This window comes from Girardinichthys multiradiatus, chromosome X (genome assembly GCF_021462225.1).
Source record: "Girardinichthys multiradiatus isolate DD_20200921_A chromosome X, DD_fGirMul_XY1, whole genome shotgun sequence".
NCBI lineage: Eukaryota > Metazoa > Chordata > Actinopteri > Cyprinodontiformes > Goodeidae > Girardinichthys > Girardinichthys multiradiatus.
In genome coordinates this window covers 27804587-27831546 of record NC_061817.1, presented here as the reverse complement: position 1 = coordinate 27831546, position 26960 = coordinate 27804587, and the positions used below count along the sequence as shown (strand labels likewise).

The 26960-nt window shown below is 36.2% G+C and overlaps 2 protein-coding genes across 5 annotated transcripts; one reads left to right on the top strand and one right to left on the bottom strand.

Annotated features, from left to right (window-relative positions):
* Nucleotides 1-59: 59 nt before the first annotated feature.
* LOC124862208 (DNA-directed RNA polymerase III subunit RPC10) lies at nucleotides 60-2060 on the top strand. The gene is made up of 3 exons (XM_047356032.1): nucleotides 60-282; nucleotides 383-470; nucleotides 1800-2060. The coding sequence occupies exons 1-3, from the start codon at nucleotides 172-174 to the stop codon at nucleotides 1925-1927; spliced, it is 327 nt and encodes a 108-aa protein (XP_047211988.1). The 5' UTR covers nucleotides 60-171; the 3' UTR covers nucleotides 1928-2060.
* Nucleotides 2061-4630: 2570 nt separating this feature from the next.
* Nucleotides 4631-26514, bottom strand: LOC124862206 (cell death-inducing p53-target protein 1-like). Of its 4 annotated transcripts, XM_047356028.1 has the most exons (7): nucleotides 26284-26514; nucleotides 22704-22846; nucleotides 22329-22463; nucleotides 21935-21994; nucleotides 21270-21546; nucleotides 20578-20722; nucleotides 4631-4774 (listed from the first exon to the last, which is right to left on the bottom strand). In XM_047356028.1, exons 2-6 carry the CDS (start codon nucleotides 22777-22779, stop codon nucleotides 20611-20613), a joined length of 660 nt encoding a protein of 219 aa, XP_047211984.1. In that variant the 5' UTR covers nucleotides 22780-22846; nucleotides 26284-26514; the 3' UTR covers nucleotides 4631-4774; nucleotides 20578-20610. The 4 variants fall into 4 exon arrangements, with proteins under 4 accessions (XP_047211984.1, XP_047211985.1, XP_047211983.1 ...); XM_047356029.1 differs by lacking the exon at nucleotides 4631-4774 and having other exon boundaries at nucleotides 19871-20722; nucleotides 22704-22843; nucleotides 26284-26513; XM_047356027.1 differs by lacking the exon at nucleotides 4631-4774 and having other exon boundaries at nucleotides 19871-20722; nucleotides 26284-26510.
* Nucleotides 26515-26960: the final 446 nt, after the last annotated feature.

Here is a 26960-nt window from a genome sequence, read left to right as displayed (position 1 = left end):
AAATATTAGGTTTCAGCTTAGTCTTCACAGGAAACCACTTCCTTCCTTTTGTTTCCTACCGACCTGTTTTATCTGCTGCACTTCCACTATGAAACTCAGCGGATTGTTCGCGTCCAAGGATCTGCACGACTTATTTTCTCTGCAAATCGACTCGGTTTGTGACTTGTCAACATGTTACTGTTTTGCCCCACCTGTGGGAATGTTTTAATCGTCGAAGAAGGACAAAGATGTATGAGATTCGCCTGTAACACTTGTCCATATGTACACAACATCACCAGAAAGGTAAAAAATAAAGTTTAAACTTCCGTTATGTTGAAAATGTGACTTTTTCTTCTAGTTTAACGGTGTTCTATATGTTAAATGTCTCCTTTTTTCTTCTTAGGTGAACAACAGAAAGTATCCCAAGTTAAAAGAGGTGGATGATGTTCTTGGCGGCGCTGCAGCGTGGGAGAACGTGGATTCGACAGCAGGTGAGTGATTTGTCCACTGGTTTCTAATTAGTGGTATAAAGTTATCCCTCTCACAGCTTTAAACACTCCCTCTCTGCATATTGTGTTCAGATCTATAGAAAAAACGTGATGATCTAGGCAAGGCAGGTTTGTTTATACAGCACATTTCAGAAATAAGACAATTCAAATTGCTTTACATGGTGAATAAAACACTTTGCTGTCACAAAAAATTTAAAAAGTACATTGCGGTGGCATCATAAAGAAAAGTTTGACTACAGACTAAAATTGCGATGTTTTAACTTGTTTAATGTTTTTAGACTGGTACCTTTTAACCGGGTATTATTGCTTTGAGAACAAAACTTGGCTTGACCAGGCCAAATTAGACATAAAATAAAACCAAAACTGACAGTTACACATTTAAAACTCAAGGTGAAAATAATAATGCAAATATAACTTGCTAAAATTTACACATGGATTACGAAAAACAAGTACATGAGATGGAATCAGTGTTAAATACTTTACTTGCGAAGACATTTCAGGTGCCTCCTCTGAAGAGAGGTTCACCTCTGCTCATGTTGGAGCTATTTACTCTAACACCCAGCGCCAGTCAAAACCTTTTGCTTACTGAACTGATGCTGATTAAAGGCTCACTATTATGTTGTTGGCTTGCCTCAGATGTTGGATGAGATCTAGCAATGACGTCACACACGTCCTGCCACTGGTTTAATTAGATACAAATTGTCAGAAGTCCATATAACAGTCAATTCCTTCAACGTTTAGTAAATTCATACGTGCAGCAGTCGTTGAACTTCAGTTCGACTGCCGCAATTTGTTCAGGAGTCTCTCAGGGGTGTAGTTATGAACCTATTATTCGGTTTAAGTGTCTTGAACTAGGAAAAGGTCTTAAAAAATGCACGGTACCGCCTCTGGAGGACTGACTTGGGACCCAACTGGACAACAGCCGTAAAATTACTTGCATGTGCAGACTTCTGCACACTGATTTTGCAAATAAATACGGATTCTACATGTCAAAGTATGTCTTATCAGTTCTGAATTTGTGCAATCAAGGTGTCTCCTTTATTCTCACAGATAATTAACGTTGACTAATGTTGGTAACTAACATTAAACATATACAGTATGGGGTATCTTATTTGGGAATGTTTCAGCATTATTTTATTTGGACAGTGTTCTATAATGTAAAATAAATTGTAAACATTTTTTTTGTTGTAATGTTTTTTTTTGGGGGGGGGGGGTTCCAAAGAGCATCAGCAATATAGACTAACGTCTGCACATGGAGGAAAAGGAAAGTCTTGTTCTACGTTGATAATTTACATTTGTGTTTCTGAACAGAAACGTGTCCGAAGTGTGGGCATCCCCGGGCTTATTTCATGCAGATCCAGACCAGATCAGCTGATGAGCCGATGACGACTTTCTACAAATGCTGCAATGCACAGTGTGGACATAGATGGAGAGATTGACTGTGCTGTATTAATGTGAAAATTCTGCTTTGTCTCTTGAGAATCTTTACCCTCAAATACATTTCTTATTTATATGCAACAGTCACTGGTCGGACATCATAAATTTAAGATAATAAAAACAACTTCTTCTTGACTTTTATCGATTAAATATTACCTGTGTACAACAGTCAACTGTCTTACATTGTACATTATCACAGACATTATAGCACTGCAATTTTCGCAAGAACGTTTCAGTCCTCCAACTCAAATATCGTATTTGCACTGATTTGTCAGCCTCAAGAAAATATAAAAGTCAAATGCGCATTGAATCAGGGACCTAATCAGCTGAATTACTTGTCTGAAGTGAGGTTCAGGTAGATGAACTCTCGATAGGCACTAGGAAACAAACAATTGGACATGCAGTGACGGTACACTGATCATTCACTAGCAGCAGACAATTCAGTGGAATAGAAGTTGATCTGCAGTGATTCAAATTTTTATATTTTAATTGAAGCTTAATAAATGTATCTAACATGCATTTAGGCAATGCAAGTAGTCTTAAAGAACTGGTGCCAAGGTTGATTTTTGCACAGTTTTTTTTTTAATATATCCTACTTGAAGAGTTATAAGTTTGATATCATGCAGTTCTTTTATCAGTGACAAAATAAATATTAACATGTTTTCACTGCATGTACAGTCTGATTTACTCAGCTAAAAGCCAAACAACGTTGCTTTTATTCATTATCATATATTCACGATAAAAGGGGCCAACAGAGGATTTAAAATAAAAGTGCAAATGTTAAATTTGTCAAAACTAAACACATCATGGACAGAGAGCTAGTAGCAGCAAGTCACTGAGTCATTGTGACTTTACAAAAATAAATACAGCTTGTACCATAAATGCATCAGTTTAAAGATGATCCAGAGACAAGAACTTACATGGATGACTTTTCTAAGATGAGACCCAAAAGAAAAACCAACACAAAAACTCATAACATTTTCAAATGAACTCAAATAAAGTACACATTTTCTAAATGTTACCTTTCTTTTTTCCTTCACGTTGACATGCAAAAGACTAAAACGTCTAGGCTCCCAGCTGTTTCTGCACGACTGCAGCCTGTCAGTTCTTAGTTCTTTTAGCGCCCTTCATCATTTGCAGTTTATAAGTTTTGTACAATTAAACAGGTTGCCAGCATTACTAATGTCTGCATTTTAATATATATACTTTTTTTTTTTTTACAAATTGTAATAATGTGTATTCACCCTTTTTAGTAGAACCGCAGAGCTACCGGAGGTCAATCAGCATCTAAGTCTTTTTGCTGCTCCCTTGTGGTCATTAAGGCAAACTGCAAGTCAAATAAACGTCAGTATTTTTGTATTTGTTGTGAAAGATTAACAAGCCGAATGAAGAGTGGGAGCCAAGATAAATAAATCCACCATTGTATCTATTGGTATTTTATACTGTAATATTGTTATAAAATGTTAGTGGTTCAGAGCCGGCCCAAGGCTTAAACAAACTAAGCTGCGGTTTAGGGCCCTCAAAATTGTCAGGGTCTTCCCATTTATGCTTGAATTCTAAAATGGACCATAGGTCTAAACTGTTTAGATCCGTTGATTTAATTTGATGGTTTCAGCATAGATGGCCTACATTAAAATAATTTAAATTGTTTCAAATTTAAGATTGAAAGGAATTGGCAAGTTTACTTTGTAAAAGTGCAAAGAATGATCCGTATTATTTGATGGTTGTGTAAACGTAGTTACCATCTGATGCTACGACTTTCATCTTTCTTTCTGTTGTGATCTTGGTTTCTTTACAAATACATCTCAGCAAATAATACCCAAGGATCTGAGATTGCTTTTAAACTCAGCCACTCGACTCCCTCTCTTGTGTTTTGTTACTGAAGTACCTTTAGATACTTTTGCTTTGTAAATAATAAATAGATAAAAGTTACTGGGATTTATTTCTAAAATGCAATAAGACAGTACAGGTAAAAATGTGATATTTCTTGATCTGATTTTAGTATTTTGTCTTTTTCAGGCTTTAGTAATTGTCATTTGACTTAAATATAATTGATAGTGCTGTTATTTTTCTAGTTTCCGTATGTGACACCTGCACCCCATGAACCTGTGAAAACCTTGAGTAGTCTGGTTAACATCCGGAAGGACTCTCTCCATTTAGGGAGGTAAAGATTGTAAGAGTGCAGTTTTAGGAAGTTTCAAGGCTCAGGTTTTCTATTAATGACTGTCAAACCGCTTGGTTCTCGGTACAAAGATGAATGAACAAACAATTGGACATGCAGTGACGGTACACTGATCATTCACTAGCAGCAGACAATTCAGTGGAATAAAAGTTGATCTCCAGTAATTCTATTTTTTATATTTTAATTGAAGCTTAATAAATGTATCTAACATGCATTTAGGCAATGCAAGTAGTCTTAAAGAACTGGTGCCAAGGTTGATTTTTGCACAGTTTTTTTTTATATATTCTACTTGAAGAGTTATAAGTTTGAATCTACAATCTGTAGAAGTGCATCAGTCTGTCAAAGTATACGCCTTAAACATTAATAAGATATCATGCAGTTCTTTTATCAGTGACAAAATAAATATTAACATGTTTTCACTGCATGTACAGTCTGATTTACTCAGCTAAAAGCCAAACAACGTTGCTTTTATTCAGCAAGTCACTGAGTCATTTCAAATCCTTCTTTATACATTTTAAAAGAATGCGAAAGATATTCACAGTAGATATCTGGTGAGCTTATGAGAAAACTTCACTTATGATATAAGACAGCGACAACAGTATGCAAAAATGGGTTGGTAGTGGGGTCTGCTATCACCACCAGCAGGGGGAGCTGTGAGTGTGTTCATGTACATGGTTCTGAGCTACACTTTATGCAAATGGTTCTTGCTAGATCCTCATAAACATATTTCTCTTTCACTCATGTTTTACTGCTGCTTTGTGCTCCATTATTTCTCATTTGTGCCTTAAATTCATATCTTACGCTGTTTTAACCTGTTACTTTTTGGTTGTTTTAATCTTTAACTTTTAAGGACTTTTAATTCAATTCAAAATTCTAATTCTAAAATACTTTATTCATCCCAAAGGGAAATTAAATGTTGTTGTGGCTCATATTATACAGGTTTCCTCTCGAAAAACTCCAAAAATGCTTATTCTATTTTAGTGGTCTTTTAAATTGTTGTCTGTGTTCTATAACTGTTCTCTATTAGCCAAGTTCCTCAAAAACAAATTCATTATGGCAAACATAATGACAATAAAGATTCTTAATTCTCTCAAAAATAAGCTTTTGTTCCACCTTTGAGATTTTCTTTGTCTAAATTCTTAAGAGGTTTAGTGTTATTGTTTTAGTGGTTTACTTTTTAATTTAAAATTCGGATTTTTTGATTTTTATGTTAGTCTTTATTTTCCTCTTCATTTTGATTTTTTTTCTTTTACTTATGTCTTTCTTTATTCATGTTCGTATAATCATTAGTATGAACTTCTTTACATTTTTAAAAACGAAAAGATTAGTCTCAAAACTCAGGCACATCATAAAAAAACAATCTGTGTACACGTGAATGTGCTTTTGAGCTTTCTGTGAGACTGTGGTCCGTATGTTTCTGAACATCGTCTGGATTATCGCATTCTGATAAAATAATCTCTAAATCACCTAACACCTAGCCTAGAGTGGGAATTCGGTAATAACATGTTATAGGAATACTTCTTGAAATGTATTCAAGTATTTATAACTGATGATTATAATGTACTAATTACATTGTGTTCATCATTAAACGGGTATGTACATCAACAACCTTTTAATTATTATATGTTTTTATATAGTACAACTCTCAGCTCTCCAATTTGTGGGTAAAAGAGACTCATAAGTTGTTCTGTCAGTCATCCCATCGCAGTTTAAAGGAAACAACTTTGTTATACACCACAGTGAACTGCAGACACTTGGGCCACATGTGTGGCTTACAGGTGAGGTACCTAAATGTCCAATAGAGTTAATTAAATATTGATGTTTTTGTCTTTAGAGTTTTTAAATTGTCCTGTTATATTTATCAAGCCTTGTCCTTCAAATGTTTCCATAGATCGAGTCTTTACTGCACATCACCATCCACAGAATGAACCAGGAATCTTGCATCTTCGTAATGAATCATTATATCACCGGTGTTATTCTGTTTCGAAAAAGGGAAGCTGTCAGAAGGAATAGTCTGTCAAGGGAAAGTTTGTCCTGTAAACTAACTTTAGAATATAGATTTTTTTTTTTAAATCTATTTTGTATGTTTTAAAATATCATGAAGATTTATTAAAAACAATTTTACCCTCAGAATGAAATGACATTCAAGACTCGTCTTTTGCATTTTTTTTTTATTGTTAACTTCATAGAGAATAAACTTTGACAACTACAAGGGAATTATTTCTTTTGTCAACATTTCCAATGTAAGGCAAGACAAGGCAAGTTTATTTATATAGCACATTTCAGTAGCAAGACAATCCAAAGTGCTGTACATGAAAAAAACAGAAAGAGACATAATAGGAAAAGTACATTACATTGGCATAAAGGTAATTAAAGAATTAATGAACACAAATACTTGAAGAGGATAAAAAGGAATAATTAAAATGATAAGATGATAATAAAAAAGATAAAAATTAATGATAAAATGATGGATAAAGTGAAAGGAAAGTTGGACTGAAAACTTAATGTTTAGATGGCACAGTCAAAGGCCACTATGAACAAATAAGTTTTTTATCTTGATTTAAAGCATTTTAAGGTTTCAGCGCTTTTAGTTTTCTGGGAGTTTATTCCAGATTAGTGGAGCATAATAACTAAAAGCTGCTTCTCCATGTTTGGTTCTGGTTCTGGGTATGCAGAGTAGATTTGAGCCAGAAGACCTGAGAGGTCTGGGTGGTTGATACACTGACAACAAGTCTGTAATGTATTTTGGTGCTAAACCATTCAGTGATTTATAGACTAACAGAAGTATTTTAAAGTCTATTCTCTGAGCTACAGGGAGGCAGTGTAAGGACTTTAGAACCGGGGTGATGTGCTCCACTTTCTTAGTTCAATTCAGTTCAATTCAGTTTTTATTTATATAGCGCCAATTCACAACACATGTTGTCTCAAGGCACTTCACAAAAGTCAGGAACATACATTCCAATTAATCCTAATCATTGAACAGTACAGTCAGATTCAGTTATTTATTCAAATTGGATAAAAAGGTTTTCTATCTAAGGAAACCCAGCAGATTGCATCCAGTCAGTGACTTGCAGCATTCCCTCCTCTCGGATGAGCATGTAGAGACAGTGGACAGTCACTGGCGTTGACTTTGCAGCAATCCCTCATACTGAGCATGCATGTAGCGACAGTGGAGAGGAAAAACTCCCTTTTAACAGGAAGAAACCTCCAGCAGAACCAGGCTCAGTGTGATCGGCCAGCTGCCACGACCGACTGGGGGTTTGAGAGAACAGAGCAGAGACACAAAGAGAACAAAGAAGCACTGATCCAGGAGTCCTTTCTATGGGAAGGAAAAGTAAATGTTAATGGATGTAGCTCCTTTATTCATTTCACCTAGAAAGAAAGAACAGATAAACTCTGAGCCAGTTTTCAAGGTTAGAGTCTGAAAGAGAGCACATATAATTAGTTACAGTAAAAGCTCAGTCAATCGCCATGTCTAGGAGAGAGAAAGGGTTAAACACTAAAAGACAGGGCTATGTGGATCATCGGTGGAGGGTGAGCATTAAGTTGTTGCCAGCAGAAGCTCGGACGATTCCCCTCTCCAGAAAGGTGTCACAGGTAGACACAGAGCCAGGCCAGGTGTAGCTTCTAGGAAGAGAAAAGAGAGAACAAGATTAAAAGCTGAAATAACAGCAAATAATGCAAAATTGGAGAGTAGTGTGAGAACGTAGCAAAGAAGGTGAAGTGGTTATTATGTCCTCCAGCAGCCTAAGCCTATAGCAGCATAACTACACAGAGAGTTTCAGTTCAGATTATGTAGTTAAAGGGCGCTTATTTACAACAATGTCGTCTCAATGAACCCCACAAAGGGTCCCACTGATGGTCATTGTTATACTAAAAACCACAAGGATTGGGATACCTCCCTCTGTCAGACTGATTATAACCATTGGAAAAGAGAAGGGGTCATATAGGTAGCAGAAATGGAGGGTGTGTTTGGACCTCAACCATAACTGAGCCGGTTTAGGCTAAACCTGACTCCCCCTTACTCCAACCAACAAGGAGGGAGGAAGGCTCCCTCCCTGATAACCTAAGCCACTCGAACTATAAGCTTTATCAAAAAAGAAAGTTTTAAGCCTAGCCTTAAAAGTAGACAGGGTGTCTGCCTCACGGACTAAAACTGGGAGCTGGTTCCACAGGAGAGGAGTCTGATAACTAAAGGATCTGCCTCCCATTCTACTTCTAGAGACTCTAGGAACCACCAGTAAACCTGCAGTCTGAGAATGAAGTGCTCTGTTAGGAACATATGGAACAATCAGATCTCTGATGTATGATGGAGCTAGATCATTAAAGGCTTTATATGTGAGGAGGAGAATTTTAAATTCTATTCTGGATTTAACAGGGAGCCAATGAAGGGAAGCTAAAATAGGAGAAATATGATCTCTCTTTTTAATTTTCATCAGAACTCTTGCTGCAGCATTTTGAATCAGCTGAAGGCTTTTAACTGCATTTTGTGGACATCCTGATAGTAATGAATTACAATAGTCCAGCCTTGAAGTAACAAATGCATGGACTAGTTATTCAACGTCACTCCTGGACAGGATATTTCTAATTTTGGCAATGTTCCAGAGGTGAAAGAAGGAAATCCTAGAAACCTGTTTAATATAGGATTTAAATGACATGTCCTGGTCAAAAATAACACCAAGGTTTTTTACTTTATTATCAGAGGTCAATTTAATGCCATCCAGGTTGTTAGTAGTTCTAGTGAGGATGCGGGCAGCAGCGTTCTGGATCAACTACAGCTGTCTGATTGACTTTTTAGGCAGACCTGTGAAGACAGCATGAATTAGTTTTTTAAGGTGCTTCTGAGACATTAGTTCTTTAATCCTGGAGATGTTCTTTGGGTGATAGAACGCTGACGTTGTTACTGTCTGTATGTGCCTCTGAAGGTTCAGGTCTGAGTCCATCACTACACCCAGGAAAGCATTTTCTTTTAATGTCTGTTTGGCTAACTGAGTCATTGGAGATGATGCTTTCAAAACAGAAAAATGGTCAGATAGGGCAACATCTTGGAAATGTTTAAACCCTTAGTGATGATCAAGTCCAAAATATGTCCCTGTTTGTGCGTTTGCTGTTTAACATGTTGAGTAAAACCAAAATTTCTAAGAGTGTCACATAGATCTATTGCACTTCTGTCTTCAGGATTGTCCATGTGAATGTTGAAGTCTCCCACAATAATTAAACAGTCATAATCAACACATATCACAGATAAAAGCTAATTACAATCACTGATAAAGTTTGTTTTGGACTTAGGAGGCCTGTAAATATTCAAGAACATGGTTCAGATCAGGCTCTTTACCTGGAGAGCCAAATATTCAAAAGAGTCAAATTTGCCCAGAAATACTTTTATACACTTTAGTGAATCTTTAAATAAAGTGGCCACCCCTCCACCTTTTCTTTGCTGTCTGCTCTCACAAAGAAAATTGTAGTTCGGAGGCGTCGACTATATCAGAATGGGAGCTTCATTAAATTCATATAACCATGTTTCTGTTAAAAACATATCAAGATTATGGTCAGTAATAAAGTCATGGATTAAAAATGGTTGCTTCAGGTGTGGCTGTGGGTTATTTCAGGATGCTTCTCCTGGCTGGTTTTGACCCTTACTCAGTGATATGTTGGAGAACTACAGTAAGCTTTTTTCTCCATTTTCATGCAAACTTGAACAGCAAAGAAAAGACACAAACCATGTAACCATCACAGCAAGCATAATACCACAGTTTCCACAAACAAAAAGGCAATGCACCAGTTAAATTATTATTTATTAAAAGAAGAAGGTGGGGTCAAAGTACTATTGTGAAAATACTTTGGCTTCATGAGCAGACCCGTTTCAGCACGTCCGCTTCTTGAATAAAAGATAATGATCACACTTGGAACAGCTGCAATAAACGAGCGATCACACAGGACAGAATGAATCCAAGCAAGCCAACTGAATGGCTGAAACTGTCACACGAACTCATCGTATACTGACTAATTTTTAAGCTACTGTATCTAATAATGAAAGTACACTTCCAAATGTCGGCAAGCTTTGTCTGTGATAAAACAAGAAGATGAGTTTCTAATATTAATAACATGGACCCTCTCTAATCCTGTGACCCACTCTACCATTCAACAAAAACTGTCTTTCACATTTCTCAAGAAAATAATCACTTCACAAAAAATAAACGTGTCCATTTTTAAATCAGTTAACACAAATGCAGCAATTCTATGAAAGTGATTGATGTCAGGTCATGTTAGTCCTCTCACACAATTGCTGACTCGTATAGTAGATTTCATTGATAAATTGAATTAATAACACCTGTGGCTAGTAAATTAGTTTAAAAATTATTGTCAGGTCTTTAGCTTAGCAATATTATATGTGCATTGAATAGTGAACCCAGATTTTAAATACCGAACAAATGCAATTTTAAGTAAATACCATATTACCAACAGTTTATCTGTCATACATGCATACATCTTGTTACTTTTCACATTTCATAAAAATTTTTATCTCAGCTGTTTGAACAATATCCTCCCTCCAACTGAGTGTTTATTGTAACATTTGTTATTAAACAAATTTGGAAGTTTTAATTATTAATACAGTCGAACACGCACACCATTCTATTGACACACAAGATTTCATATTTATTTCCGATCATTTGGATTATCAGGCTTAGTTCTCAATGCAAAAACTTAATAAATTAGTATAAAATATTAAATATTGCACTATTTTCTTGAAAATTGTAAGGTAAACGATGTTTTTCAGGCTTGGTGGCTAAACTTGAAATTCACAGTTATACATTATTTTATAGTAAACTAATTATTATGTCATTGTTTGAATAGTTTTTCAAAATGTGAAGGGCATCCCTCAGTCAGACTGACTGGGAGGATGCGACAGGATTTTTTGTCAGCCACACGGTACAATGGAAGTAGCTGTGGACTTGTCATAAAAGTACTCTTAACACATTAAGGTGTACATAAAATGTAGGGTCACTTAAAACAAAATTTTCATAAATTTGTTGTTTATGACGCATGATTAAGATTATGAAGAACTCTTATCTTAGACCAAGGAATTGGATACTGTACTTTCATTCATCTTCTATACCGCTTATTCCATAGTGGGTGACAGGGGAGCTGGTGCCTACCTCCATGGGCGAGAAGCAGGGTACACCCTGGACAAGTCGCCAATCTCTAGTCGCTACAACCCCTGGCTGAGAGTCGAACCCAGGACCTTCTTGCCACAAGGCAACAGTGCTACCAAATGCGCCACCGTGCAGCCCCATGAATTGGGTGGATACTGTACCTTTTAGATGATGTAACTTTTCTTACAGATGGCAATGGCAGTCATGGAGGCATTTCCGAACAGGCCAAGTATGACATTTTCAACCACCAAACCGGATATTGAAAAAGACCGGGTTTCGTTTGCACTACTAATTCTTGAATCATCAGGTAATCAGATAATTCTCAATTTTTTTCCCATGTGATATTCATTTTTTTATGTAGAAATATACACTTTAATTTACGTTTCTGACATGGACAACAATTGGGCAATGTGCTCGGCATCCACACCACAAATGTCGGGGCCAGCTGTCACTGACTGGGTGAGTGTTGTAGAACCCATAGTATTTTTGTGGTGAAATATAATAAAGGTTTCTTTATCATGAACACAAAAGTGTAACACCATCGATATATGATTTATAACATATGAATCACATGCATGTATCCATCAATAAAGTGCAATCGGTCGTACCATTTGAAATGTATGCACAAGGATCCTGCAGAAATCCCAGCTGCTCATTGTGTCACCCAGGGGCGTTTTTAGGGTCTCAAAACATTGGGGGCTTTAGCCCAAATCCAAAATATTTAGATTTCAATAAGACAATTTATAGGTAATTTAAAATTAAAATAACATAGGACATATTGTACCAGTTCTCTGTCTTGGCTGGTTTTAGACTGAATGTTAATTATTGTGAGTCAAAAAAAAAAGGTTTCCAATAATTGTACTTTTTATTTTTGTTAGAAGCTGAATGAAGGACGAGGAGGAACAGAGTTTAGACCTGATGAAACACCATTTTGCTGAAGCAAATAATGACACATTTTGAGGTATTTAGAAAAGAACTTAATCTGAATTTTTGCTGACAAATGTTTTTCTTAAACTCAGAGATGTTTACTTTGGGCCAGATAAATGTGCTTCTTTTGTCATCTACATAAATTACCTTTTTAAATGTTATTCTCATCAGTGTTCCCTCCTGAGGCTCCATTGTCTTTATTCTTATATTTCAAAAAAGGAAAGTGGTATAAAGTTGATTTTCCTAAATCTTAGTCAAATCCTAAAACACATTTATTTTATTATGTCAAGAGCTTTCGAAACATTTTATTAAAATTGTTCCTTCTTTTAGGAACCTGTTCTCTTTTATCGCCATCTTTTTAGCCCTTCATTCTACTTCTGAAGAAATTTCACCTGCCAAAAATAATAAATGAAACATTTTACAACCCAGTCTTTTGTTCTACATGTGAGACATTAGTGCAGTTCTTACTATTAAACACTTTGAGAGAAAAGGGTGTCAAGTTGTGGTGTTTAAAATATAGCATAGAGCCTCATCCTGGACCTTATCAGTACTAATATTACAGTTATTAATAACTGTATACATATGGTATGTATGTCTCACCTTCAGTAAAACTGTATCCTTGTTTAATTAGTTTAGTTTATATAATATTACATGTGTAATTCAGAAAAATAAAATAGTTAACTAATCAATGGTCCACCTGTGATTAATTGCTATGATTTATTTCTTAATTATCCTGCATCTTTTAAAGCCAGAGCTTTATGTTTAGAATCAACATAGAAGATATGAAAGAGAAGAGGGATGCTTACTTTTACAGTTTCTACTATGTCTTACTGGAACCAGGAGATATTTTCCTGGTTTATTGAGCAACTCTTTTTTCTGTCTACATGTAGAACTGGACTATAAGACTGGCTGCAGCCATGAGATCAATGTGATGATCTGAAGGACTTTTAATGTGTTCAGCTACGTTAGGATTAAATGCTTTTATTTTGACTGAAGTAAAGGACCAGATATTTTCCCATTATGATGCAAATCCAGCTAGACGCTCACATAGAAGGTTGCTACTGTTTTCTATCACAGACAGATAATTTAACTTCACCTGTAGCTCAGGTGAAAGTCCCTCATCATGACCCTGATGATGCTCATTAGAGTGAACCTCCACCTCATGTCTGCATTCAGGTTTTACCGCTATCTTCGTCTGGGTTATACCGCTCTGCTTCCACCTGTTCCTGAACACACACGCTCTCCGGTTGGCTCCATGGTTGCTCTGAAATGAGCCCTGTTCGAGCCTTAACTTCGAGTTTAACTTTTCAGGTCATGAAGGAGGAAGGTCGACCTGGAGTGAACTGCTGTTCTGGACTTCTCCAGAATGGAGTCCGTATCTGGCTGTGCGCGTAGTTGCGCATTCGCGGTGCTGCAAGTGCGTATTTAAGTATTGTTTGTCTTCTCCTTATAATTCAGTGTCAGGTTAGGTGGAGCGGGACGTAATTATATGGAACACAATTGAAAAAATCTGATTGTTTTTGAATAAAAATGTGAAGTCCATTTTGTGGCTGCATCTTTATAATACTTCTAAATTTCTTCTATCAAGAAGTCCGGGTCTTTTCAGGAAACATCCGGACGCCCAGGTAACTACGCGCCTGGTGTCACCAATAACAGTATTCATTGTTTTCAGGTTTTTTTTTTCAGGTTCTTTTTTCATGTTAGATTTAGATCATTTTTTTGGTTTAATAACTGTTGTTCTGTTTTTATGAATAAATTTCCATTTATTTTACATAAAATGTTTAATATTAAAAACTATATTGAATAAAAAACATGTATAAAGAATGACGTTACTTGCCTTTAAACCTGGACATCAAATGTACTTACTAGTTTTACAAAAATGATAAAAATCCAGTATATGCATTTTAAAGTATTCTGGTTATAGTATAGGTGACCCTTTAATATAATCTGAAGAGATTGTGTCATCACCTCTAATGATTTTGGAGAAATAAATTGCTGAAAGTGACAGAAAAGTATATAACGGAGAAGCATTAGTAGGTACTTTGACCCGTTATTTCTCCAAAAATCGACAGTGAACTTATTAAATATAGATTTTTTTTACATAAAACATGTATGCGAAAGTTTTTTGTTTTTTTTACTATGGACTATCCTTGTGTCTGGAATAAAGATTGATTGACTGATTGTACATATGTCATTAATATAAATGTTCTGAAGGTTACTTTCTTGTTTTCCCCTTAATTTCTCAACCGTTGACAAGATGGACGTCAGGTGTTTACTTCGATTCGCGTTTCCCCATCAGATACGGTTTCCCCAGCGTCTCCTCACGCGGCAAAAAAGGCGCGTGCTTGTTGCAGGCTCGGAACCGTCGTGCTGTGCTCGCACCACAGGGGAACTACGGTAACCCTGAAAGCTCAAATGTCGTGTTTCGGAGAAGTCGATATACATTTGTTCAGTTAGTGTGTTATTAGATCAACTAATATATCATCATTTTATAGATAGATAGATAGATAGATAGATAGATAGATAGATAGATAGATAGATAGATAGATAGATAGATAGATAGATAGATAGATAGATAGATAGATAGATAGATAGATAGATAGATAGATAGATAGATAGATAGATAGATAGATGTAAATATAACGACACATATTCATATACACACACACAGACGTGTATGTATATATATATATATAGATAGATATAGATATATATATATATATATATATAGAGAGAGAGAGAGAGAGAGAGAGAGAGAGCGAGAGAGAGAGAGAGAGATAGAGACTACAGATATCTATACTGTTGTGATCCTATATGGTCCTATAAATGTACTATAAACCCCGTCAGATTCCCCATGCATAAAACAGGGGAAACGCTATCTGATGGCCCTCTAATCTCCATCAGATACCGTTTCCCCTGTGTTAAAAAGGGGATATATATCTATATATCTATATCTATATATCTATATCTATATATCTATATCTATCTATCTCTCTCTCTATATATATATATATATATATATATATATATATATACGTCTGTGTGTGTGTATATGAATATGTGTCGTTATATTTACATCTATCTATCTATAAAATGATATATTAGTTTATCTAATAACACACTAGCTAAACAAATGTATATCGACTTCTCCGAAACACGACATTTGAGCTTTCAGGGTTACCGTAGTTCCCCTGTGGTGCGAGCACAGCGCGACGGTTCCGAGCCTGCAACAAGCACGCGCCTTTTTTGCCGCGTGAGCGGCAAGGAGACGCTGGGGAAACCGTATCTGATGGGGAAACGCGAATCGACGTAACACCGGTCTGCCATTACAGTAATGCACCTTGTATGAACGAAGCGAATTTTAAAACAGAGCTAATCCCGGCTGACGTGACCGCGTATTTTACACTTGACCGCAGTATGAATAACACACTTACATAAAATATATGTAAGCAGAAGGTGGATAATTTATGAAAAGCAAACTGACATATTTGTCAGCTAATATTTGCTAGCTAACAGAGAGGAAACAGAGTTAAAAAGAGGAGGCTTCAAAGGCTAAATGTCTGGTTTAAACCATGTTTATTTCAGGCTCCTTAAAACAGATGAGCGACTGGTCCTCAGCTGTTAAGGTTTAATGGTGAAGCTCCAAGCTAGCTGTCGTTAGCTGCATTGCTAGCTAGTGTCGCCAATTGTGAGAAGGAATGCTGACTTAGATAACACGAAGAGAAGACTTGTTTTCAGTGTTCGCTGTTTAGAAGCAGAGAGTAACGAGCTGAAAGCGTTCTTACCTTTTTTCCAGGAGAAACAACACCGAACCGTGTTTTAGCTGAAGTTTGACGTTAGCGGCTTCGACAACCGCTGAGACGGATTTTACACTGACATTATTAATCATAATGTACACCAGTGTTGTGACAAATTTTGATGCCCCGACAAAAGAAAAGCTAATAGGGAATTTTATTTGCAATCTTGGAAACCATGGTAATAAAAAATATGGGAATTTGCTTTTACTGTGGTCTAGAAACAAGAAAAAACAAAACTGTTCTGTTACCTTTTTAAAATGAAACTGTGGATTTCTATAAATTGATTGATCAAACAAACCTAAAAAACAACATAATTTAGAAATTGTACCATGCAATACATAATTAACATTACCAATGCAGCAAAACATCTGCTCTAACTTGATTCTGCTTGTAACATAAGTGTTTCAGAGCATCCTTATACAAGAAACAATCTATAAAATCCATACAAAATATCTATAAAATCCAATTAGTAAAGGTTTTATATGTAATATTTGACAAAAATACTAGATTTGTATATTTCATCACATATTGCGATCATTAAATGGAGATTTTAAATCATTAAATTGAAACATTTATGAAGTTTTAAACGAGGAATTGCTATTCTACTGTTATTCTAACCAACAAATGTATGTACAAATGTAAAGTATTAAAATAAGAAATTCAATTAAATTCAAAAGTACTTTATTCATCCCAAAGGGAAAATGCTGAACTTTTGAGATGGATTGTTTTTTTTTTTTTTTCTGTTATACATCTTTAATGCATTAAACAATAGAAAAACGTTTTATCCAATTTGAATAAATACCTGAATCTGACTGTACTGTTCAATGGTTAGTTATTAATTGGAATGCATGTGCCTGACTTGAAATCTATATGATTTGATTGAATTGACTTAGCCCATTTTAATGTTACCCACTTTCCACACAATGCAACAGGAAACAACACTCTCCAATTATTTTTACCTCTGCCTTCCTCCCTCCCTGTTGGTTGGAGTAAGGGGGATTCAGGATTAGCCTAAACCGGCTCAGTTATGGTTGAGGTCCAAACACACCCTCCATTTCTGCTACCTGTATGACCCCTTCTCTTTTCCAATGGTTATAAACAGTCTGACAGAGAGAGGTATCCCAATCCTTGTGGTTTTTAGTATAACAATGGCCACCATTGGGCTTTAGATGGACACACTTTATCAGTTTATTATTTTACTTAGTACCCCTACACACACCCCATTCTAAAATGGCCAAACTCTAACGCTCAGTAGTTTAATCTAACCTCCCCGACAACCCTATACCATTCAAACCCTTTGTGAAGTGCCTTGAGACGACATGTGTTGTGAATTGGCGCTATATAAATAAAACTGAATTTAATTAATCTTTTGGTAATCCATTGGTAATTATCAGTTTGCTTGTCCTCAGACTCCTTACTGAATATACCGTAAACCGTATCTCATAACATTTTTGCATCAACAGAAATTTACAGCATTTGCCAGAAGATTCTAAGTAAAATTGAAACCTCTAGTGGTATTGAACTCCAATTAGCTTAATTGCCAAATGAACTATAGACAACTAAGATAAATACATAAATCTTGAAACGGTGTCAACTGCCAGCATCATGCACTGTCTACACATTATTTGCCATATAGTCATATTTGATAATTAATATAGTTTATTACTGACATATTGTCAACTGCTCTATTTAATGGACAAACTGAACACAACACATAACACATATTTTTGTTAGCTTTATATTATAAAATAAAATAACTAGCGGTCAAATGCCTGGTTTAATACCAATCCTGTCAAATTATGTTACATCTGTACTTAAAGAGTTTGTCAGTCATCAGTCAGTAATTTTCTACTGCTTATTCCATAGTGGGTCACGGGGAAGCTAGTGCCTATCTCCAGCAGTCTATGGGCAAGAGGTGGGGTCACCCTGGACAGGTCGCCAGTCCATTGCAGGTCAACACACAAACAACCATGCACACACTCATTCATACACCTAAGGGCAATTTAGAGTGAGCAATTAACCTAACAGACATGTATTTGGACTGTGGGAGGAAGCCGGAGTACCCAGTGAGAACCCACGCATGCACGGGGAGAACATGCAAACTCCATGCAGAAAGACCCCCGGCTGGGAATCGAACCCGGGACCTTCTTGCTGCTAGGCAACAGTGCTACCGTGCACCACCGTGCAGCCCCTAAAGAGTTTGTCTGTTTGTTTAATTGTATCTATAATCAACACTGGGGTGCTACAATAATAAATTACGTCAATTATTTCCGGAGTTGCCTCAAATATATTATGTTAACTTTTCAGCATAATGCTTTTAACTACATATAAAGTAAAAAGGTTTACGAACAGAATTCACCAACAGGAGATCAAGGAGAAAAAAAATGGGTTTCATCCTGCTCTGAAGACAAGGAACATAAACAAATAAAAAATTAATGAAGTTGTCCAAGCGCTTATATATTTATAGTCTCAGAAATTAAACAGGTTGCCAGCATTACTAATGTCTGCATTTTAATATATATACTTTTTTTTTTTTTACAAATTGTAATAATGTGTATTCACCCTTTTTAGTAGAACCGCAGAGCTACCTGAGGTCAATCAGCATCTAAGTCTTTTTGCTGCTCTCTTGTGGTCATTAAGGCAAACTGCAAGTCAAATAAACGTCAGTATTTTTGTATTTGTTGTGAAAGATTAACAAGCCGAATGAAGAGTGGGAGCCAAGATAAATAAATCCACCATTGTATCTATTGGTATTTTATACTGTAATATTGTTATAAAATGTTAGTGGTTCAGAGCCGGCCCAAGGCTTAAACAAACTAAGCTGCGGTTTAGGGCCCTCAAAATTGTCAGGGTCTTCCCATTTATGCTTGAATTCTAAAATGGACCATAGGTCTAAACTGTTTAGATCCGTTGATTGAGAATGAAAATATTTTTGCATTTAATTTGATGGTTTCAGCATAGATGGCCTACATTAAAATCATTTAAATTGTTTCAAATTTAAGATTGAAAGGAATTGGCAAGTTTACTTTGTAAAAGTGCAAAGAATGATCCGTATTATTTGATGGTTGTGTAAACGTAGTTACAATCTGATGCTACGACTTTCATCTTTCTTTCTGTTGTGATCTTGGTTTCTTTACAAATACATCTCAGCAAATAATACCCAAGGATCTGAGATTGCTTTTAAACTCAGCCACTCGACTCCCTCTCTTGTGTTTTGTTACTGAAGTACCTTTAGATACTTTTGCTTTGTAAATAATAAATAGATAAAAGTTACTGGGATTTATTTCTAAAATGCAATAAGACAGTACAGGTAAAAATGTGATATTTCTTGATCTGATTTTAGTATTTTGTCTTTTTCAGGTTTTAGTAATTGTCATTTGACTTAAATATAATTGATAGTGCTGTTATTTTTCTAGTTTCCGTATGTGACACCTGCACCCCATGAACCTGTGAAAACCTTGAGTAGTCTGGTTAACATCCGGAAGGACTCTCTCCGTTTAGGGAGGTAAAGATTGTAAGAGTGCAGTTTTAGGAAGTTTCAAGGCTCAGGTTTTCTATTAATGACTGTCAAACCGCTTGGTTCTCGGTACAAAGATGAATGAACAAACAATTGGACATGCAGTGACGGTACACTGATCATTCACTAGCAGCAGACAATTCAGTGGAATAAAAGTTGATCTCCAGTAATTCTATTTTTTATATTTTAATTGAAGCTTAATAAATGTATCTAACATGCATTTAGGCAATGCAAGTAGTCTTAAAGAACTGGTGCCAAGGTTGATTTTTGCAGTTTTTTTTTTATATATCCTACTTGAAGAGTTAAAGTTTGAATCTACAATCTGTAGAAGTGCATCAGTCTGTCAAAGTATACTCCTTAAACATTAATAAGATATCATGCAGTTCTTTTATCAGTGACAAAATAAATATTAACATGTTTTCACTGCATGTACAGTCTGATTTACTCAGCTAAAAGCCAAACAACGTTGCTTTTATTCATTATCATATATTCACGATAAAAGGGGCCAACAGAGGATTTAAAATAAAAGTGCAAATGTTAAATTTATCAAAACTAAACACATCATGGACAGAGAGCTAGTAGCAGCAAGTCACTGAGTCATTGTGACTTTACAAAAATAAATACAGCTTGTACCATAAATGCATCAGTTTAAAGATGATCCAGAGACAAGAACTTACATGGATGACTTTTCTAAGATGAGACCCAAAAGAAAAACCAACACAAAAACTCATAACATTTTCAAATGAACTCAAATAAAGTACACATTTTCTAAATGTTACCTTTCTTTTTTCCTTCACGTTGACATGCAAAAGACTAAAACGTCTAGGCTCCCAGCTGTTTCTGCACGACTGCAGCCTGTCAGTTCTTAGTTCTTTTAGCGCCCTTCATCATTTGCAGTTTATAAGTTTTGTACATTTCAAATTCTGAAGAATGCGAAAGATATTCACAGTAGATATCTGGTGAGCTTATGAGAAAACTTCACTTATGATATAAGACAGCGACAACAGTATGCAAAAATGGGTTGGTAGTGGGGTCTGCTATCACCACCAGCAGGGGGAGCTGTGAGTGTGTTCATGTACATGGTTCTGTGGCAAAAAGCTGTCGGTGGTTAACAGATGCGTTTGTATGTGTAGATGTAGCCCTTACAGTTAGGGCAGGTGTGTGTCACATCCTTGAGGTCATCAATCAGACAGGGAATCAAGCAGCAGCCGAGATCACATCTGGGAGGAAAAAAAACAATATACATAACAAAATCAAACATCTGCACACTAGTATGCCCATTCAGTACTGTGAAAATATGAAGTGGGCAACTCATTAAGTAAAAACATTGAATAATCAACACTTGTCTTCACATTCTAGAAGCTTTAAAATAAGAGTAGTAGCAGAGCTTCTGATGAGAAAAACTAAGCAGCCAAAGGGAAGTCTATTGGAAGTCTGAAAGGAAATGTTATTCCTTGCATCTGCACAACAGATGAGAGAGGTTTGCGAATAAAAACAAATAGTAAGCAGTACTATTTAACCATACTGCTTAGCATTGTTTTACTATTGTATTAAGACATTTCTCATAACAGTTTGTCAACACAATCTTAAGAGGGTTGGATCTAATACCAAAAATGTATCACTTCCAACACAAGTCTGAAGTGCCTCTTCCTAATGTCTGCTGACCACAAATTACTACTTAGGATTAAACTATACTATTAAATTTTGGCTGAGATGGATTATCTGTGTAATAACTCTTTCATCAAGTAGTTACCACTTTGAACCTACCCTACAAAGAAACAGAAGAGGCAGAAGAGTGTGTTCATCAGCCCGACATCATGAGAGATGTGAGTGATGATCGCCTGCTGACAGTGCGGACACACGGTCTGCACCGGTGAGGTCTGAAACATTTCGCCTTGCAGTACTGTCACTGTGGTGGCTGCCCCCGGAGGAGCCAGGACGGTCGCTGTGTGACCTCCCATGTGGACAAAGTGACTGGGACCAGGACCCATCTGTCCAGGCATTGGCTGAGCGAAGTGACCTGGCGGTGGTGGGAATGGGCTACCTGCAGAGAATGAATCCAGGAATTTAAGTGTTAACAAAAAAAATAAATAAGCATGGACTGAACTAACCCTTGTAGAGGAAAATGAAATTATATCCAGGGAAAGAAATGGATGACATCTTTGGGTGATGTGAAGGGGTGTGGTTACACATTAACATGGAAATAAAATAAGTCTGGCACCAGTGACTGCAATAACTGAAAACAATGGATACAGAAAGAAAATGTTCTAAGAGCTTCAAAATAAAAAAGGACAAATGTATAATCACTGACGTTTTTCTAAGACTGAACCAAAAGAAGAGTTAACACCACCTCTGATATTTTTTCCCTCAAATACACACAGTGACAGTGTGACGGTGTGTGTTTACTGATATCTGAGGACAGGCTGCTGCACCTTGTATTGGTAGAGGCATTGGATGAGCAAAGTGACCTGGAGGTGGTGGATAGGCGAAACCTGCAAAGATTTAATTTAGAAATTAAAGTATTAACAGAAAATAACACAGATGGAATGATTATGTAGAAGACAAAACAAAATTAACTGTAAGAAGGAATTTCATGAAGCTGTGAGGTGACATGCAATGATGTAGTTACACAAATGATTACGCCGTAAAAGAAAACTATTGCTGATAAACATGAAAGCGTCAAGGGTTCTAAAATGCCTCCAAGATACAAAATGAATGTAGTCCCAAACTTTCCAGGGGAGTTTGGTGCTGGACTGACCAATGAAAAGAAGCAGGAGCACAATAATTACAAGATATTTACTGATGTTTGAGGACATTTTATAGCACCTTGCATTGGTGGAGGCATAGCCATAGGTCCTTCTCCTGGGACATGTGGAGGTAGGAAGCCTGGATGTGGACCTTCATAGGGGGGAGGGCCATAATCTGGAAGTAAGGGCTGTCCTTGTGGCTGAGTAGTTCTCACTGTTTGTGAAAGATGCACAAAAAATGAAGACAGCTCTATGCAAATAGGAGTCATGATATTGCCTCATCTAAAGAAGGATTTCAACAACACCCCTACAATGTTTAGACATGATTCATGCATATCTAAAACTGGGCAAAACAAAGATTTACTTGCAGCTGGAACTAATTTCTAGCTGCTGCAAGAACACAACTAAATACTCATCAACATTCAGCACACCCTTGCAAGTTTGCCTTCATTACCTGGTTGTCCATTCTTTTCCTCAATGGGAGGGGCACTGGGACCTCCGGGGTACGGAGGGGGAGGGTCACTGGACATACTGGCTGGAGGTCTAGGCGCTCAGATACGTTGGCAGCAATCACAGCTCTATAGCTCGGGTGTACTGCTAAGGAATAAAACATGGAATCTTTTATCTCACGTTACACCAGAAAGTACTGGTCTCTCTCAAGCTAAATAATAATAATAAAAGGTTAAATGTGGTGTTGTTGCCATTCGTTGAAGTAATCAATAAAGTTAACGATAATAATCCTTCTAGGTCACTATCTTTAGTCAGCACACAATTTTATGATTTGAGCTTTTTTTTTTTTTTTTTAAAACAGTTTTCCCCCAAATAAGTATGTGTGAGAGTTAGTAGCAGTACATGTGTTTTGTGTGTCTGCGCTGCACATATAAACAAACTTCGTCGCCAGTCATTGGCTAGTTCTGTTTGCCTCTTATATCAAAATAAAAACGGTGGATAAATTATCTGATTAATGCCAAAATTAGTCAGGTTATAAACATTTTCAAAGGCGTAACTCCATTTTTAATGCTCCTGGTTGCACTTTGTTGGGACCCCAGCCATGGATGAATTTGGACATTGAATGATACATAAACAGAGCCAGTATGAATCTCTGCACTGTTTAACATCACCTACCCTATTCCTAACACAGCCCAGGAAGAGGAGGAGTCAGAGCTGGAAACTCTGACCCAAAAAGACCTCTCTCCCTCCACTCGGCCTCATTCCGGCTGCGGACAGCGGCTAATGGAGGGACCAGACCACACGTCAGCTAAGAGCCTTGGAACACGTGGACGAGTAAGGCTTCTCCTTCGAAGAATCCTTGGATCCAGAAGTGACTACGATTTGCTGTTCAAGTATCCAGGATTTATTAATAAAAAGGGTGTAATAAGACTTTCCTTCTGAGGTCTCCAGAAGCAGCCCTAATTGAAGCGGATTTCACCTCACGCCCTGGAAAAGAAGCCACCGGAACCGCATCACACGCCTTCCTGCATGCATGTCCAAGTAGCGAGAGCTACCCGCTGAAGAAGCCGAACCTACCGTTGTCGTACAGTTCGGCTGGGTCAGCTAAATGGCCGACCCCCTTTCAGCTACTGAGATTAGCTGCAATGCTAGTCCATTTCAGTCCACACGTGGATGACCAGATAGTTTCGCTTCCCTGAACTCGTCCCCCAGGACACCCTTTCCTCAGCACAGTTCACATACAAACTTGGGCCAAGAAGATTAGTTTAGAATGAAAAAACTCTAAATAATGTTCATTTAATGACTTTTTGTTGTTTGTGTTGAGAAAACTCAGTTAAGTGTTAGTAGACTAGCTGCTCAGCTAATGATGTGTTATGTGTTGTGTAAACACCAAGTTATCCAGAAAACTTTGGTTTCCAATCTAGAAAAATAATAATTCCCTAAATATTATTTTACTAAATGTGATAGCTAATTAAACACCATTAAGACTCATTTATCCAGGAATGTTTGGTTCTTATTCAAAATATTTTTTCCTTAAATATTATTGCACTGAATAAAGGCAGATAATTAGCCACCCAGAAGGTTGGGTTTTATTCAGCAAATCATTCTTTAAAATATTACATTAAAATAATGTTTTATTTGATCTTGCATTGTGACTGGTTGTTTGAAGGTATACCAATTATTGTCTAAGTTGGTTCCAAGACTAACATAACTTGATTTCCAGATTCTTCAAGATAATCCTTGGTTCTCAGACATAAATAACATTGAATAGTAATGTTGCATCACTTTATTGGCCATGGTTTTTAACCATCTTTGATTCACTTGTTCATCCTTCTTGGTAGTTTTAGTTGGATTATTTTAGCATAGTAAAGAGTTTGTTGATTGAAATATGTTTGACTTTGAGTTGACTTCTTTCTGTTAGTGAATTCTTGTATTTTAAGAAATGCTTTGAATTATTCCATGTGTGTGCGGAGTTTTGCTGTTCAGTAATGTCAGAGCTCGGCCCAACCCTTTCACTATTGTTCTAATACCACCGCCTTATTAGGCTGGTATGCCCCTAACAACACTTAACAGGATTATTATTTAATAAAATATTTAAATATTTATATTAAATATTCAATTATATATTTGTTATAATAATCACGAGAACTCTATGGTTAGAAAAGTTGGGTGTTTGTTATATTTTTCCATTTAACGATAATATGGACATTTTATTGTTTGACAATGTATCTGCTAATGTTAATACACAGACTTTGTTCCCATTTTTTTATCACATTTAAATCAAACAAACATAAAAAATATATACAACAGTAGTATATTTCCAGTTCAATCTCATCACGTTATTCTGAACATTCAACCTTTTTTATCTGTAAATACATAAATAACAAGGTCTTCATTTTATTTGTTTTTGCGATGCTGGTGCTGACACTCTATACATATAATTCATACTTTAAAATGTTATTCTTTGTTTACGTTAAATTTTTTTGTTATGCAAAAAAATGTAAAGGTTAAAGTAAAAAAAGTAAGCGGTATTTTTTTGGATTGAAACAAATAATTGTTTAGATTATCAATTAATCAATAAATTAGTAAACCAAATAATAAAAAAAAAATATTCCTAAAAAATGTAACATGGACTAAAATAAAAAACTTGAAATTGTCTTGTACGACAACTCGATGGAAGATTGCACCAAACATTCACTTGAAAAGTGTTAAAACAAATATTTCACTGATGTAAATTGCACACTACAAAGTAACGATTGCAGATGTATGTTATGCCCCTGTAAAACTCAAATACATGCAAATTACTACGAGTAAGAGTACAACACAACTGATGAACTGCCCTCAAACATCAGAGAACATATAAAGTAATCCCATTTGTTAAAGATGTTGATGTCTTTTTCAGCATTAATTTCATTTTAAAATCAATATGTTTACACCAGCACCTTTAATTTAGCAACAAAATGTTATATTAGTTACTACAATAAAAATCTGTATTATTGAACGATAAAATGTGTGCACACAGGTTGAACTAAAATTGTACTACTACGCAATTATTTAATCAGTTTTAAGAAACAAATCCTGGATTATATCGTAAAATTAAAATGTAGCCTGTTGCTAAACAACTGTTTTATCCGTTTGTTGATAATTCCGATCAAAGCTACTTGCACCACCATGAATAACTTAGTTACATAATATATATGTAAGGCGAAAGTCAGCTCTGGTTTAACATAAGGGTGGATAATTCATGAAAAGCAAATAATATTTCCTAGCTAATATTGAGGAAACGGAATAAAAAAGAGGAGCTTAAACGTCTGGTTTAAACCATGTTTATTTCAGGCTCCTTAAAACGGAGGAGCGACTGGTCCTCAGCTGTTAAGGCAACTTAAAGACATCCCTGCGTTTAATGGTGAAGCTCAAAGCTAGCTGTCGTTAGCTGCATTGCTAGCTAGTGTCGCCATTCTGGATACAGAAACTAAACGCTAAAATTGTGAGAAGGAATGCTAACTTAGATAACACGAAGAGAAGACTTGTTTTCAGTGTTCGCTGTTTAGAAGCAGAGAGTAACGAGCTGAAAGCGTTCTTACCTTTTTTCCAGGAGAAACAACACCGAACCGTGTTTTAGCTGAAGTTGTTTGACGTTAGCGGCTTCGACAACCGCTGAGACGGATTTACACTGACGTCATTAATCATGATGTACACCAGTGTTGTGACAAATGGTAACAAAACATATGGGAATTTGCTTTTACTGTGGTCTAGAAACAATAAAAAACAAAACAGTATTTTATACTGTCATATTGTTATAAAATGTTAATGGTTCAGAGCCGGCCCAAGGCTTAAACGAACTAAGCCGCGGTTTAGGGCCCTCAAAACTGTCAGGGTCTTCCCATTTATGCTTGAATTCTAAAATGGACCATAGGTCTAAACTGTTTAGATCCGTTGATTGAGAATGAAAATACTTTTGCATTTAATTTAATGGTTTCAGCATAGATGGCCTACATTAAAATAATTTAAATTGTTTCAAATTTAAGATTGAAAGGAATTGGCAAGTTTACTTTGTAAAAGTGCAAAGAATGATCCGTATTATTTGATGGTTGTGTAAACGTCGTTACCATCTGATGCTACGACTTTCATCTTTCTTTCTGTTGTGATCTTGGTTTCTTTACAAATACATCTCAGCAAATAATACCCAAGGATCTGAGATTGCTTTTAAACTCAGCCACTCGGCTCCCTCTCTTGTGTTTTGTTCTTATTTATTTTTTAG

Bases quoted from the DNA above. Each gene is read 5' to 3' on its own strand.
- LOC124862206 (XM_047356028.1), bottom strand. From the start codon at position 22,779: ATGTCCAGTGACCCTCCCCCTCCGTACCCCGGAGGTCCCAGTGCCCCT. The intron at 22,464-22,703 runs GTAATGAAGGCA...TTTCACAAACAG, and splicing joins GGAAAAGAATGGACAACCAG to TGAGAACTACTCAGCCACAA. The intron at 20,723-21,269 runs GTAGGTTCAAAG...TTTTCCTCCCAG, and splicing joins CTCTTCTGTTTCTTTGTAGG to ATGTGATCTCGGCTGCTGCT.
- LOC124862208 (XM_047356032.1), top strand. From the start codon at position 172: ATGTTACTGTTTTGCCCCACCTGTGGGAATGTTTTAATCGTCGAAGAA. The intron at 283-382 runs GTAAAAAATAAA...TTTTCTTCTTAG, and splicing joins TACACAACATCACCAGAAAG to GTGAACAACAGAAAGTATCC. The intron at 471-1,799 runs GTGAGTGATTTG...GTTTCTGAACAG, and splicing joins GAACGTGGATTCGACAGCAG to AAACGTGTCCGAAGTGTGGG.